General features: G+C 40.1%; 1 protein-coding gene across 1 annotated transcript in view; it reads right to left on the bottom strand.

Moving 5' to 3' along the window:
* ITGA8 (integrin subunit alpha 8) overlaps nt 1-16,319 on the bottom strand; it is a 181,795-nt gene that overhangs the window by 120,675 nt on the left and 44,801 nt on the right. The window contains exons 8-11 of the mRNA XM_037141295.2: nt 15,544-15,588; nt 10,438-10,481; nt 8,959-9,015; nt 6,499-6,551 (exon numbers count right to left, since the gene is read on the bottom strand). Of these exons, the coding sequence (XP_036997190.2) occupies nt 6,499-6,551; nt 8,959-9,015; nt 10,438-10,481; nt 15,544-15,588 (199 nt within the window). The remainder of the gene's footprint in view (nt 1-6,498; nt 6,552-8,958; nt 9,016-10,437; nt 10,482-15,543; nt 15,589-16,319) is intronic.

Here is a 16,319-nt window from a genome sequence, read left to right on the forward strand (position 1 = left end):
TCATGATCTAACATACACTTACTTGACTTGTTTACTTTTTGCCACTAGCTTCCACCACCCCCCTCAACTGAAGTATAAACTTGATGAGGGTAGGGGTTTTGATTTTGTTCTCTGCTATAAGCTAGAACACTGCCATAGTGTATGGTAGATGCTCAAGAAATAAATGTTCAATGAAAGAATAATGAAAAGATATTTTCCAAAAGGTACAAAAGTTACTAAATTCATCTCCAACCATAAGCCACTGCATAATGTATAAAGAGCATTTCTAGCTACACAAAGGTCACAGCTTAGTGTGTGTCAATGATGAATCTAAAGAGCTTAGGCCAGATCCTGGAACACAGTCGTACTCTTCAAATATCTGCCTTCTGCAAAAATGTGAGCTCCATTCACCACTATATTCTGGACATTGAGAGCAATGCCTGGCACATAGTAGGTGCTCCAACAGGATTAATTGGATGAATAATCATGATGTTCATCTCAACTTATTGATTTTCTTGATCATTTGTTTTATCTGACAGGTGCTTTTAGTGAACCAAAGGATGCTTACTAATTAATTTTTTTCTTTTTATTTTTTTAAGTTTTATTTAGTTATTTTTCAAGTACAGTTTTTTGTCTATTTCTCCCATCCCAGCACCCCCTGCTCTGTCTCCCCACCTCCCTCCCATTCCCCACCCCCAGTCCTCATCCCTGTGTCTTTCATACTTGTTCCTCAAAATCCCTCCCCATTTTTCCCCTTAAATTCCCTTCCTTCTCCCCTCTGGTCGCTGCCCACTTGTTCTCTATTTCAGTGTCTTTGTTTTTATTCTGTTTGCTTGTTTGTTTTGTTGTTTAGCTTCCTGTTAAAGGTGAGATCATATGGTATTTGTCCTCCCCCCCCCCCCCCCCCTTTCTTTCAACCCCCTCTCCTCTTTTTTCTTTTTTTTTTTTTTTTTTTTTTTTTTTAATTCCCCTCCCCCCCCCCCCCCAATGCCTGGCCTATTTGACTCAGCATAATGCTTTCCAGTTCCATCCATGTTGTTACAAAGGGTAGTAGCTCCTTCTTTCTCTCTGCTGCATAGAATTCCATTCTATGGAGTGAATGGATCACAATTTTTCAATCCATTCATTTACTGACGGGCAACTAGGTTGCTTGCAACTCTTGACTATTGTAAATTGTGCTGCTATGAACATTGTGGTGCATAGGTTCTTTGAAATTGATGTTTTAGGATTCTTGGGATATAATCCTAGCAGTGGAATTGCTGGGTCAAAAGGCAGGTCGATTTTTCTTTTTCTGAGAAAATTCCATACCGTTTTCCATAGTGGTTGTACCAGTCTGCACTCCCACCAACAGTGAACTAAGGTCCCCTTTTCCCCACAACCTCTCCAACATTTGTTGTTTGTTGCTTTGTTTATGATAGCCATCCTGACTGGTGTAAAGTGGTATCTCATTGTGGTTTTAATTTGCATCTCTTCATGTGTCTCTGGATATTCTATATGTCCTCCTTGGAGAAGTGTCTGTTCAAGTCCTTTTCCCATTTTTTAATTGGGTTAGATGTCTTCCTAGAGTGAAGTCCTGTAAGTTCTTTGTATATTTGGGAGATTAAACCTTTGTCTGAGGTATCATTGGCAAATATGTTTTCCCATACAGTTGGTTGTCTTGCTAATTTAATACTGTTTTCTTTAGCCACGCAGAAGCTTTTTATTTTGATGAGATCCCATTTGTTTATTCTTTCCTTTATATTCCTTGCTCTAGGGGACATATCGGTAAAAATGTTGCTGCGTGGAATATCTGAGATTTTCTTGCCAATGTTCTCCTCTAGGACTTTAATGGTGTCACGGCTTATATTTAAGTCTTTTATCCACCTTGAATTTATTTTGGTGTATGGTGTAAGTTGGTGCTCAAGTTTCATTTTTTTGCACATAGCTGTCCAGTTCTCCCAACACCATTTGTTGAAGAGGCTATCTTTACTCCATTTCATATTACTGCCTACTTTGTCAAATATTAATTGACTGTAGAGAGTTGGGTTGATTTCTGGGCCCTCTGTTCTGTTCCATTGGTCTATGTGCCTGTTTTTATGCCAGTACCAGGCTGTTTTGATTACAATGGCTTTGTAATACAGTTTGATATCAGGTATTGTGATCCCTCCTACTTTGTTCTTCTTTCTCAAAAGTGCAGCTGCTATTCAGGCTCGTTTATGGTTCCATATAAATTTTTGAAGTGTTTGTTCTATGTCTGTGAAATATGCCATTGGTACTTTAATAGGTATTGCATTGAATCTGTATATTGCTTTGGGTAGTATGGACATTTTGATGATGTTAATTCTTCCAATCCATGAACAAGGTATATGTTTCCATTTGTTTGTGTCTTCCCTGATTTCTTTCTTCAGTGCTGTGTAGTTTTCTGCATACAGGTCTTTTACCTCCTTGGTTAGGTTTATTCCCAGATATCTTATTTTTCTTCTTGCTATATCGAATGGGATTTTTTCCTTGATTTCTGCTTCTGCTGATTCATTGTTAGTATACAAAAATGCCTTTGATTTCTGGATATTGACTTTGTATCCTGCTGTTTTGCCAAATTCATTAATTAGTTTGAGCAGTTTTTTGGTAGAGTCTATAGGATTTTCCATGTACACTATCATGTCATCTGCAAACAGCGACAGTTTTGTTTCCTCCTTTCCTATTTGGATGCTTTTATTTCCTTTTCCTGCCTGATTGCTGTGGCCAAAACTTCTAATACTATATCGAATAGAAGTGGTGAAAGTGGACATCCTCGTCTTATTCTTGATCTTAGTGGAAAAGCTTTTAGTTTTTGCCCATTGAGTATGATATTGGCTGCAGGCCTCTCATAAATGGCCTTTATTATACTGAGGAATGCTCCCTCTATTCCCACTTTGCTGAGTGTTTTTATCATAAATGGGTGCTGTACCTTATCAAAAGCTTTTTCCGAGTCTATTGATATGATCATGTGGTTTTTATCTTTGCTTTTGTTTATGTGATGAATTACATTTACTGATTTGCGAATGTTGAACCATCCTTGCATACCTGGGATGAATCCCACTTGGCCATGGTGTATAATCTTTTGGATATATTGTTGGATGCGATTTGCCAATATTTTGTTGAGGATTTTAGCGTCTATGTTCATCAGTGATATTGGCCTGAAGTTTTCTTTCTTTGTTATATTTCTATCTGGTTTTGGAATTAGGATGATGCTGGCTTCATAAAAGGAGTTTGGGAGTTTTCCATCCTTTTGGATTTTTTGGAATAGTCTGTGAAGAATGGGGGTTAGCTCTTCCTTAAATGCTTTGTAAAATTCTCCTGTTAACCCATCTGGTCCAGGGCTTTTGTGTGATGGGAGTTTTTTTATTACTGCTTCAATTTCTTTTGCTGTTATTGGTCTATTCAGGTTTTCTACTTCTTTTTCATTGAGTTTTGGGAGATTATATTTTTCTAGAAATGTGTCCATTTCCCCTAGGTCCTCAAACTTCTTGGCATACAGTTCTTCATAGTAATTTTTTTTTTTTAGTGTGGATGTACCTTATTTATTGAATCTGTCCCATATTGGTGAACTTTTGAATAGTTTCCAGAGACTTGCAATGTGTAATCATTTTTTTGCATGTTTTTTCTTTTTCTTTTTTTTAAATTTTTTTATTGATTATGCTGTTACAGTTGTTCTATTCCCCCCTTCATTCCCCTCCACCCTACCCCCCCATCCCCACCATTACCCCCCCTTTAGTTTATGACCATGTGTCTCAAGTCCTTTAGATTCTATATTTCCCATGCTATTCTTGCCCCCCCCCTCTATTTTCTATCTACTGTCTATGCTACTTATTTTCTGTACCTTCTCTCCCCTTCTCCTCCTCCCACTCCCCTGTTGCTAACCCTCCTTGAGATCTTCATTTCTATGTTTCCACTCCTGATCTAGCTGTCCTTTTAGTTTGCTTTTGTTTTAGGTGTGGTTGTTAATAACCGTGAGTTTGCTGTCCTTTCACTGTTCATGTTTCTTTAACTTCTTTTTCTTAGATAAGTCCCTTTAACATTTCATATAATAAGGGCTTGGTGATGATGAACTCCTTGAACTTGATCTTATCTGAGAAGCACTTTATCTGTCCTTCCATTCTAAATGAAAGTTTTGCTGGATACAGCAATCTTGTTGTAGGTCTTTGGATTTCATGACTTGGAATACCTCTTTCCAGCCCCTTCTTGCCTGTAAGGTCTCTTTTGAGAAATCTGCTGACAGTCTGATGGGGACTCCTTTGTAGGTGACTGTCCCCTTAGCTCTTGCTGCTTCTAGGATTCTCTCCTTCATTTTAATCTTGGCTAATGTAATGATGATGTGCCTTGGTGTGTTCCTTCTCGGGTCCAACTTCTTTGGGACTCTCTGAGCTTCCTGGATTTCCTGGAAGTCTATTTCCTTTGCCAGATTGGGGAAATTCTCCTTTATGATTTGTTCAAATAAGTTTTCCACTGGTGGCTGTGCCTTTCCCCCTTCTGGTACCCGTATAATTTGGATGTTGGAGCATTTAAAGATGACCTGAAGGTTCCTAAGACTCTCCTCATTTCTTTGAATTCTTGCTTCTTGACTCTTTTCTGTTTGGCCATTATTTGCTTTCTTCTGGTCCACTCCATTGATTTGAGTCCCAGTTTCCTTTTCATTGCTATTGGTTTCCTGTGCAATTCCATTCATTTCAATTAGTTTCGCCTTCATATATTTGTCTGATTTGTGGCTATAATCAACCAGTTCTGTGAGGATCCTGATGACCAGTGTTTTAAACTGTGCGTCTGAGAGTTTTGCTATTTCTTCATTGCTTAGATTTATAGGCTCTGGGGCTTTGAGATCCTCCTGTGCCATTCTTGGTCTGTTCGGGCCCTTTAAGTGTGAGAAGCGGCACCTTGGACTCCCAGGTCGCTGGTTTGTGACGCTGTATGTGGGAGCATGGTCCGAGCAGTTAGATGGCGGCCCCCTCTGCTGTTTCGTGCCGCCATTGGGTGAGGAGGAGCGCCTTAGGTGGTTCACCTGGGCCAGGCCACTCAGAGTCTCTGGGTTATGATGCTGTATGTGGAGGTGAGGTCAGAGCAGAGAAATGGCGGCGCCCTCCCTGCTGCTCGCTGTGGGGACCCTCCAGGCCCGGTGCAATTGCCCACTGCCCTCGCTTGTCTACCCGCGCACAAATGCGCGACCACAGTCAACCCGCAGCCCTACTCCCTTGGTGTTTCCCCGCGGTCTCTCGCTCGGTCGCTCACTAGGTCCCACCCTGCGCCTGGATTCCGCAAGCCTGGATTCCACGCGCCTGAGTCCGTCCGACCAAGTTTTCCTGTGCAACCCTGCTCCACCAGCTGCTGGTTTCGTCCCTTACCGGTCAGGCTGAAGAATTTGTTGTTAACAGACTTCCAAAAAGTTCAAATTTCTGTGTTCTGGCTGTGTTTTCTGTTGCTAATATTTAGTTGTCTCTAAACTTGGTTGTGTAAGAAGGCCCGGCAAATCCACCTATGCCTCCATCTTGGCGGAAGGCCTAAGATTAATCTGTTTTGACACCCTGGGTTTATGGCGTGAACTTTTGTGGTGGAATGCCTGTGAATTTCAGTGGTGCAGTATCTTTCGGTTATCCTGTCGTTCTCTGCTTCCACCTACTCAAATATGCAGCAACTTTTGGCTTCTCTCCTACAGCAAAGTGCAATTTGTCTCTCTGACTCTACTGTTGGGAGGCCTCTTCTATGGGTCCAGCTCTGGTCTTTTCATATTTTCAAGTTGATTGTGACTCGTCTGGTTCCTCCGTGACCGATGCGGTTTCTGGTCTCTTATTTTCATATATGCTTGGCAACTGCTGGCTTGCTGGTTTCACCTCCTCCGATCGGACAGGTTTCTCTCCCTTTTGTATTAGGAACTGGTATCTGCTCCACCCTAGTCCATTGCCATCTTGAAAGCCCCCCCTTAATAATTATTTTTGAAGTAATAACTTAAACACAAACATAATTTATCACGTTGTTTGGTCCAAACTCAGCTTTAATTTACTGCCATAATCAGAAAAAAATAACATGATTATTTCATCTCCTCTGTGGTGTTACTACTCTGTCAATTAAAGCAACATCAAGAGAAAAACTATTTTTAAAAAAGAGAGAAAAATATTTTTATATAAAAATATAACTTGCTAAAGTTATACCTTGAATGTATACCTTGCTAAAGGGTGAAAAGCGACAGATGAGCAAACTCTTCAAATGCTATGGATTTTGAATGTCAAGGACTAGTAAATTCATAAAAATTAAAGATAAAACTAAGCAAGATAGTTCTTTTCTAGAAGTAGTAGATGTGGAAAATCTTAAGCATAAACTAGGATGACAAAGAATTCTTTAGGAGATATATCCTTTTGCCCTGAACCAAAAAAAATTTTTTAAAAGAGTTAAAACAAGAGAGCCTCTATTTGTCAAGGAGCTGTGGAAGGATGTATTTCATTAAGGGAAAAATATAACATTTTCGTGGATGAGTATAATACATGGTGAGTGAGGAAGTTCTTATTAACTTACCCATCACTGTTAACATCTGATATTGCAACTGTATATCCAAAGTAAGATGCCATCTGCAAAGAAAAACCATGACATGACATATTTTATGTTCAGAAAGCATTTTTATAGTCATGTCTCAATCCCTGAAAGATTAATCTTATTGCAGCACATTTCTGCATTTAACTTCATAGACTGTTGGACGTGGGCAGTCTTGGAGCCATTTAGTCTAACCCCTGACCCAATGCATCATTTTCCCCCCAGTATCCCTGACAGCCACTTGGATACCCTCAGAAAATGTTTAACAATCAGCCCATTCAATTAATGGACTCAATTATTAGAATTTTCTTTTCTAAAATTGGCCCTTCCGTAACTTCTAGTCCTTAATCCTACCTAGTTCTGCAATCTTGAGCCTCACAGAATAAATTTAATCCCACTGCTATATGAGATCTCACACGGAAACATTTTCAGCTGGTGCACCATCCTGGCCCCCTTTTCTTAAGAGACACGGCATGGGATGCCGAACAGAAGCTGATACCCCCTGAGCACACCGACACTCTTCTTGAGTAGTAGTTACACTCTGTGCTTTGGGCTTTTCATATCATTGAAGAATAACAAAGGCTTTAATTTGGGGAAAATTACATCTCAGTATCGATTCATATTGTGTTTATTGTCAAGTAAGGTCCCTAAGTCCTTTCTGAGTGTAACTAGTGTGCCATAATCTTCCCCCATCCTAGCTCATAGGTTTTCCTTTTCAACCTATGCTTTCGAGATTTATAATAATCTTTGTGGATTTGGCCCATAGTTTCAGCTTGTCAGGATATTTTTGTTTCCATATTCTGCCATCCAGCGCTTTAGCTGACTCAGTAGCATGTCGCCTACTAACTTAATCAGCGTACAGCCCACTCAGAGTGTGCTCCACCAAAGGTGAAGGTGTTGGTGTGTGTTGTTCACTCTTCTACCTGCACCACCTGACCAGGGTTCCTCTAACTCAAAGTAGGTGCCAGGTGCCAGGTGCCAGGTACTTTTTGGCAAGGGAATGAATATAGGAGTGAACAAATGTCACTCAAGAATTTGATTCTCCCCCTCTTTTCTCTATTCCAAACATTTACAGTAACACTTTTATTCCTGGCTGGCGTCGTGTGCCCTTCACCCAGAGGAATAGCATCATTTAGGTAGTAAGTTCTCAGCTTCAGGATTACAAAACTAGGTGATGTTAAGGATGAGAAGTTTTAGAAAAGCCAAATCTAACCATGTTTAAGGAACTTCTAATGTAAAACAAATGTAAACTGTAAAACAAATCTGGGCAAAGGAGAAACCCTGCCAGATTTTCATTAAACCATTAATTATCACCACTTGGGAAGAGTTGTTCAAAATTCATAAACCCGGCCAACTTCACTATCATCCCAGCCTTACTTCTCCATATGTGCCTCGTGGGTGTCACAACAGAGTTGTTAAATGCTGTGTTGAAAACTGCGGAGTAATGGGTAGACTAAAGCCCTGATCTGGCAGGGAAGGGGAATGTCGCAAATGCTCTGTGCTCATTGAAAAACTCTATTAATCATCACTGCATGACAAATATATTATTCTAATTCCTAGCTAAAAGTTGGGCATTTTATGTCATAATGCAGAAGGCCAAGATGTGACTTGGCCAAATTCAATTGTGAGTCTTTCTAGACACTTATTAACCTGGGTGGGTTGGGTTGGGAGAGAGTATTGGATGCCCAGAGAAACTAGTTAGCACAACTCATGACTGGCTGCCTCAGGTGGCAGCACCACATTCACTGTCTTAAAGAAATGTGGCAGCTTTCAACAGGTCCCAAGACCCAGGGAAATGCAGGATGCTGGGTGAAGTGTGACTCAGGGCATGTTGTATCAGGAGAATGGCAGCAGCCTGTTTTCAGGCAGTCAGCCCCGGCTTACTAAGCCCTCAGCCAGGGAGTGGTAAGGAGCACTTGCTCCCTGTGAAGAAGGGAGCAGAGCCAGATAGCTTGTCAACCTCCATATAACTTTGGGATCATGGGAGGGCTCCGGCCACAGTGAGAAGGGGAGGCAGAGCCCAGGGTCACTGACTCTGCCCAGTGCCCATGTCTTAGATGAAAGGTGGGTGCCCAGAACTCACGGCCAGGCACTACACACAAGGCCACCATAGAACAGGATTGCTCTCAAATCCCAGCAGCATTTTGGCTTTTAAGGATCATAATCTGTCTTTATATAATTTATCACAACCTGAAATTATTGTGGCCATTTATCTGTTTACTAATTAACTGTTGCAGCCCCCCAGCCACCTGCCTCCCCCACACTGCTGCACAAGAACGGGGTTCTCATCTGTCAGATGTGTGGCTATATTCCCAGTGCCTGGGACAGCTTTCAGAGCATAGTAGGTGCTCAGTAAATACTTATCTTATAAAAGAATAAATAGTATAAAAATCACTACATGCTATGAGTACCAAGTGACATTATTTGATATTAAAATGTCCTTACCTGTTCACCAGTGAAATTCTGAATAGAAGTCATATCTGTAGAGTTAATGATTGAAACCTGAAATCATAGAAATTAGAGAGGTTACATCATTTGAAATAGAATTAGAGAAAAGAATTAATTATAACTTAAATCATTTTTAAATTTTAGAGAAGAGTGATAAATGATTAGCTAAATGCAAAATCAAAGTGTAGCCCATCAGAATGATCTTTAAAAAGCCCCACTGAACTTTTGTTTATGGTTAAGTCTAGGGGTCCTTTCAGACAAAATGCATATTACTACTCTGAAGTGGAGAAGCAAGATTTGAATTCAAGATCATTGAATTCAAATTTTGCTTCCTTTGAATATTTCTTGAGAGCAATTAATCTGGTGGTTGGTGAATTGATCTAATTAGGATTTTTGTATAGATTCATGCTATTGTGAGAAATTGGAGATTATGCCTCTTTGCAAAAAATTAAATTTTAAGATGACATTCATGTAGCAAAATTATTCCTTTTCATTCTATTCAGCCCAACCCTAATCTACAAATATTATAAGTTTACTAGACGTTTTAGAAAGAAACATTAGTTAAAATATTTTCATTTAAAAAGTCTTTATTTTATAAGGTCTATTTATTTTCTTTTCCTAATTTTGTAGCAACTAGTTATAATGGATTTGAATAGCATTCCCCCAAAATCCATGCTGCTATTTGGAAGTAGGATCTTTGCAGGTGAAGTGAGTTAAGGATCTTGAGATAAAATCCTCCTGGATTTGAGGCAGGACCTACAGCTAATGACTGGTGTCCTTACACAGAAAGGAGTGGGCACACATAGATACAGAGGGGAGAAAACCCCATGAAGACTGACACAGAGATGGGAGTTAAGCTGCTGCTTGCCAAGGAGAGGCGGGAGCCACCGGAAGCTCTGGAGAGAGGAAGAATTCTCCCCTAGATACACGGGAGGAAGTGTGACCCTGCAGACACCTTAATTTCAGGCTTCTTGAGAGAGTAAATTTATGTTGTTCTAAGCTTTCCAATTTATGGTCATTTGTGATGGCAGCCCTAAGAAAACTAATACACTAGTGAAATAACAATTGATTTTATTATTGCTACTACATGACACATTAAAATGTTGATCATATCACCAATGAGGTCCTCTGCAACTGTCCCTAGATTACGCATATGGATCAGGCAGGCTCCAGGGTTGTGTGACTTGCGCGGTCACACAGGGACCCAGGGTCAGATGGGCCCCACCCTTGCTTTCATGCCCAGCTACCATGTCCTGAAATTCCTAATAATTTTCAATGAGCGGCCCTGCGTTCTCCTGCACTGGGTCCCACCAGTTATGTAGCTGAGTCTGCACATAGATCAGAACAAAAGATCTGGCCTCCTGTTTAGAAACAAAACAAGCATGGATCAGTAGGGCTTGCTATTTAAGGGCATTTTAAAAGATTTAAAAGTTGTATACACAAGAAAATATTCTGTAATGTACCCTTAGTACTCACATATCCAAAATTCTGGGCTCCTCTTGGAACTCCGGCAACCAATTCTGGTGATTAAAAAACAGTCATTTAGAAGGTGAATTTTATATATAATTTCTTTTTACAGCTACACAACAATTCAGTTAAAGACAGTATTTCTTAAATAACTACATCGTGCAGACAGCAGGAAGTTTGCAGTCATGGTTTTGCACGCATTGGATTTTGCTTCTGCTGCAGACAATAGAAAACAGAAGAGCTGACATTGTACTGTGAGAGTAACCAGTCTCTGTCACCGGGCTCCATGTGTTTCTGCCTCTAGACCAAAAGCCTGGATTCTCAGCTCTGAGTGTGATTTGTAGATCACACCTCTTTCCCTGACCTCTCCAGCTTTCACTGTGGTGACATCTTTTGTGCTAGCGTAAAAAGTTAACAGTTCCTGTCACACTAAAATGTTAAAACAATTTCGGCTATCTAAGAAAAGGCCACATATCATAGATGATATGTGTCTGCCCCCTGAAACTGTTTATTGGCAGAAGATGTAGGGGCAACCTGGCAGGCGAGAAAGGAAGTTTCAATGACAGATACGGGAAACAACAGTGGAAAGGGTTTGGCAGGTGTTCCAAGGCACAGAGAGCTGGCTCTAGGTTCACGAAGGAGTGTTTAGGGTCCTTTGTGCTGTCACATTCCTGGGATGAGCCACTGACCCTTTTTTTTTCTTCAGTCACCTGCAATAGGTGGGAGGTGGAATCTCTGATTATCAAAGATCTTTCTACCTGTCATTTCTATAAATCACACTATTATCTGATTCAGTGGGGTTAAAAATGTAGTTTAATTTTAAAAAGAGGGGCCTGGAATATAGTCCCTTTCCACTTAAATTTCCCTTCCCCCACTCCTGCCCCTAAAAGTAGAGCACAAATTCCAGCATTAATGCTACTTGCTGTGCTCAACATTAGCAAAGATGGGTGGTCACACTTAGCATTAATAGTCAGCGGAGATTCATTTGGGGCTACATGTTGGACTTTTCAGCAGTAAATTAACTCATTTAATCAATATTTCTAGGCACACATACAGGATACAGAGCAAGATTCCCTGCTCTCCTAGAGCTGATACGCCAGTTGGAAGAGTTGGTCACTTTAAAAAACAGAGCTAGTGAAATGGTATGTTAGAAGCAGATAAGTATAGTGGAGGAAACTAAGGAGCCCAATAGTACAGAGAGTGCTGGAGTGGGGATGCAACGTATTAGGGTGGTCAGGGAACAACTTGGAGAGAAGGTGACACATGAGCAAAGACTGAGGAGAGTGGGGAAGTGAACATTATGTGGCTCTGGGGGATGTATGTTCTAGTCAGAGGGAGCAAGGGCAAGGTGTCTGGAGTATTCCAAGGAACAAGGAGGCCATGGTGGCTGCAGCAGAGTGAGGGGCAAAAGAGTAGAACATGAGTTCAAAGCAATTAATGGCTTCAAGATAAGAGTTTTTGGGTCATTGCGAAGATTTGGATTTTAGCCTGAATGAATTGGAACCCCACTGTGAGCAAAGAAGTTGCACAATCTAATTTCTGTTTCTAAACGGCCACTTTGGCTGCTGGGTTCAGGGACTACGGGAGGGTGAAGATGAACAGGGAGGCCAGCTGGGCAACTATTGCAGTAATGTCAGTGGGACTTGGATATTATGAAAAATATCCTTGAAGAATAATGTTCTTGAAGAATAAAATGGAGTTCAGAAAAACTAAGCTATCTGGATACATTGCTAGGAAAGCTGTCAGAACTGGTAGCATATTGCTTGGTTTTCAACCATCTTTACTTGGTAGGAAGTAGATTCTCCCAACACCTAAAGACAGATCACAGCCAGATAAAATGGAGTTGACTGGTTTCAGGATCAGGCTCTCGACCAGGAAAGATTAAGGGGGATTATGCCATTTGGGACACAGGGCAACCACTACTCACATCCCACAGACACTTGGCATTTTGTTTTTAAAAAACCAGCCATCATAACAGTAACTTAGAAGTCTGTAACCTCATATGGCTACAACATGAAGACATTATCAAATGAAATGTTGATTAAAAGCATTCATAACTGTTTAAAAATTATCAAGACAATTGACTGGAATCTGAGGCAAGTTAGGACTGTCACTCAACTACCTGAATATTCAGGGAAGAGAGGGAAAATACGAGACTTTTCTTAGAACCATTTCAGTAACTCCTGGCGAAACCTTCAGAAGTCTCTTAATATTGACGCCATGCACAGGAAAAATTTAGATCCCTGGCCTCTAAATACATGACGTGGACATCAACCCCACTAATGAGAAGCAGGAGGGTGGCTAGCTAGCATTTGTTGAATGTCTTCTACCCACTAGTCAACATGGCATGTTCTTTATAATAATTCTCTAATTTAACCTCTCAAAAGTAGTCATTCGTATCCACTTTTGGCAGGCTGGGAACTGAGGATGAGAAAGGTTTGGTCACCATACATAATTGGTGAGTAGTGGAGCTCAAGAACTGGCAGCACTGTTCTCTCCATCCCATCAAATGACTATCCCAGGATTCAGTGGGACCAGATCACTTTCTTGAGCATTAGCTCACCTCATCTCACTCTAAAATGAGAATGGAGGATCTTAACCTTTTTTGAGTCATGAACACATTTGAAAATTAGATGAAAGTTATGGATCTTCTTATGGGATAAATTCACATACGTACAAAACTTTGCGTATAATTTCTGGGCATTCAAATTCCATGAGGTCCATCCATGTACCACCTAGAGTTCAAGGATCCGGTATTAAGAATCCCTTGTCTATAGGACATCCTTGGTGTCCTATAGACAAGGGATTCTTAAAAATAGAATCACTATTTTGCATAAAATACCCACTTTTTCTTGTTTAATTAAGTAAATAGTGAACAGCCTTGGACTTTGAATGGTCCCATGAATGGATTATGATCTCTGACAATGCTTCTACTTTTGATACCCGTAAATTACTTAAAACTTGGACCCATTCTCTAGATATTTCTGAGAACCCATGGAAAAACACTATGATTTTCTATTATGTCTTCCTATGATAATCTGTTGCACAACATCATTAATGTCCTTGGGTTCAAACTAAATGCTCTTCTGGAGAGCTTTCCAACAGAGCCCTAATGCTACCTTTAAAAATCATTTGGCACATTTTGCAGTTTTCTTTGCTAAATCACTAAGTGACTGTAAGATCTGACTTCATAAAAGTGATAGTTACTCAATTCTATCTCTGATGGCTCCTAACCCGGGGATTCTTTACTACAGCTAACATTTAAATGGTAATTTTATGCACAGTGCACTGTTCTGTGAATCTTATAGATTTAACTCTTTAATACTCACAAGAATCTTATGATGTAGATGATACTATCATCACCATCATCCCTATTATAGGAATAAAGAAATGAAGGTGCTGACATGTGAGGTAACTAGGTCCCAGAGCTAGTAAGTGGCAGAGTCAGAGTGGTATAAACCCACATGGTATAGCCCCAAATTCCATGCTTTTTAACCATTACAATAGATTGTCTTTTACTATCTTGAAGAAAAAATGATGGAAAGAGAGGGCCTTTAATAATTACCTTGTATTCAAAAGAAAAACATTCTTCTACAGAAAAAATAAGATACCTGTCTTCAACCACTACCTAGCAGCAAAAACATTCTTCATGAACTTCTGCTCTGCATGTCTTGTCAAGAGGAAACTATTAAAAGAGCTATGATGACTCCTAAAGATGGCCATATTTAATTTACTCTTAACTTCTTGTCAGTTATAAGACACATTAGTGGAAAGCAGTTAATGTTCATCTGAAACAAGATGGAAAATGGCCAATATGGATTGCTGATGGAGTTATTCAATAAATATTACTAGTAAATAAACACTGCCATTTACTGTCAAAATTATATGATAGGTGCTGCTATGGACCGAATGCTTCTATCTTCTGAAATTCATATGGCGAAAACTAAGATGGGTTCTCTAGAAGGCAACCAGGTCATGAAGGCAGAGTCCTCCCAAACGGGACTAGTTCCGCGTTTAGAACTTTACCCTAACTTGCTACAATTTTTAATCAGGTATTTTGTGTTTGTTGTTTCACGTCTGTAAGCATCCCTCGGCTATAAACTCTGGGATGAGGTTCACCTCTGTGTGCTTAACACTTAACACAAAGCCAGGCATGTAGTAGGCACTCAAAAACATTTGATGAGTAAATAAATGGTAAATGCCTTAGTGGAAGGAAAAATTAGATGATACAGGAGGTTTTTTTTTTAAGATTTTATTTTATTTATTTCTAGAGAGATGGGAAGGGAGGGTGAGAAACATCGAGGTGACAGATGAACATCGACAGGTTGCCTCTCATCACACCCCTTCCAGGGAGGGACCCACAACCCAGGCATGTGCCCTGACTGAGAATTGAACCAGTGACCTTTCACTTTGTGGGATGACTCACAACCAACTGAGCCACACCAGCCACAGCCTGATACAGGAGTTTAAGGAAGAAAGCCAAGGATTTCTAGAGGAGATGACATTTAAAAGTGGCCTCAAAAGAAAAAGTAGCATTTAGCCACTGGAAGATGAGGGTAGATACAGAATCAGAGGATTGACACCAAGAAGACAGACGGTGGGGAGCTATGTGAGGACAGAGATTGGTTTGTTCTGCTTCTTCGTGTCTGACCAGGTCCAAAGAGAGAAAGAGGAAGTAACGTGGAGGTGGAGGTTGCTGTTGCATGAGGGGCTTGGTTTGAATGTGCCAATATGAGATCCAGAAATTAAAATGAGGGATCTCGATTCCTCACATTTGATGTGTCACTCACAGCATGGCTTCTGTATAAGTCATTTAATTATCTGTATTTTTTTATTCAGAACATGGGACTATGGGACTAATTTTTTATTGCTTAGTTAGAGTGCATAAACATTGGTATTCATTCATATGATATTCTTTGAGATTTAAAAACCTGTGCTAACTTTTTTTATTTTGTTTCAGTTTTTTGCTTTTCTGAAAATGTCATATACCTTCTGGGACTCCATTTACATACATTTAGTGTAGCAAAGAAAATTACATTTGTAAAAGATCTTTAAAGGTGACTTTTACCTTTCCCCATGTATTACAAACGACTTACATTCAACCATGTCCCTCACCTTGCTGAGCGTCTCCTGTAAATTCCCCAGCAGCAACTGAATATCCTGTTTTAAAGAAAGAAATTACATGTTTGAATGCTTTACAAATAAATCAGCTATATATCTAGAAAAATTAAAGAACAACCATTGTATGCTTTGTACAGAACTCTCAACAAGTAGTGTACCACAAAAGTTTACGGTTCTATAAAAGGAAAAGTTAAGCGTGCCAGCGTGAACACTTTTGTGCTAACTCCTGGAAGCATATTTCTGAGTGTGGCAACACTTAGTCTGGGGCCACTTTTTAAAGCAGGAATGTGTCACAACCCACCTTCAAGTGCAAATGGCGACCACTGCACTTTAAAGTCACTGGTTCATCATGATCAGACATGGTACTCTGAACGGTATCGCTTCTGCTCAGATTTTGCTCTTTCTGATTACCAACAAGACCTAATTCCTAATTCATTTAATGATGGTTTTTCCACAAATTTCACTTAGCTCTAAAATGTGGTGAGATCACAAAACATAACTTCTTCCATGTAAATGCATCAATCTGTCAAAATGCCAATCAGGATACCACAGGTGGGAAACAATAGTGGTGACATGACATTGTGTGGTTTGCACATAATGACCTGTCAAACATTCTAGCGACTGGAAAGTCTCTTGCTGTTGCTCTAGAAATTGGAAAGGCCACCATCAATTTGCCCACGGTGTAGTACTGGGCAGCCCCTCTTAGTATCCATCACCACTGGCAAAATATTTTATATGCAAAAGACTGCTACAAAGCCTATAAAATAGCT

The sequence above is a fragment of the Artibeus jamaicensis genome, unplaced genomic scaffold (genome assembly GCF_021234435.1).
Source record: "Artibeus jamaicensis isolate MK-2021 breed Jamaican fruit bat unplaced genomic scaffold, CSHL_Jam_final contig_426, whole genome shotgun sequence".
NCBI lineage: Eukaryota > Metazoa > Chordata > Mammalia > Chiroptera > Phyllostomidae > Artibeus > Artibeus jamaicensis.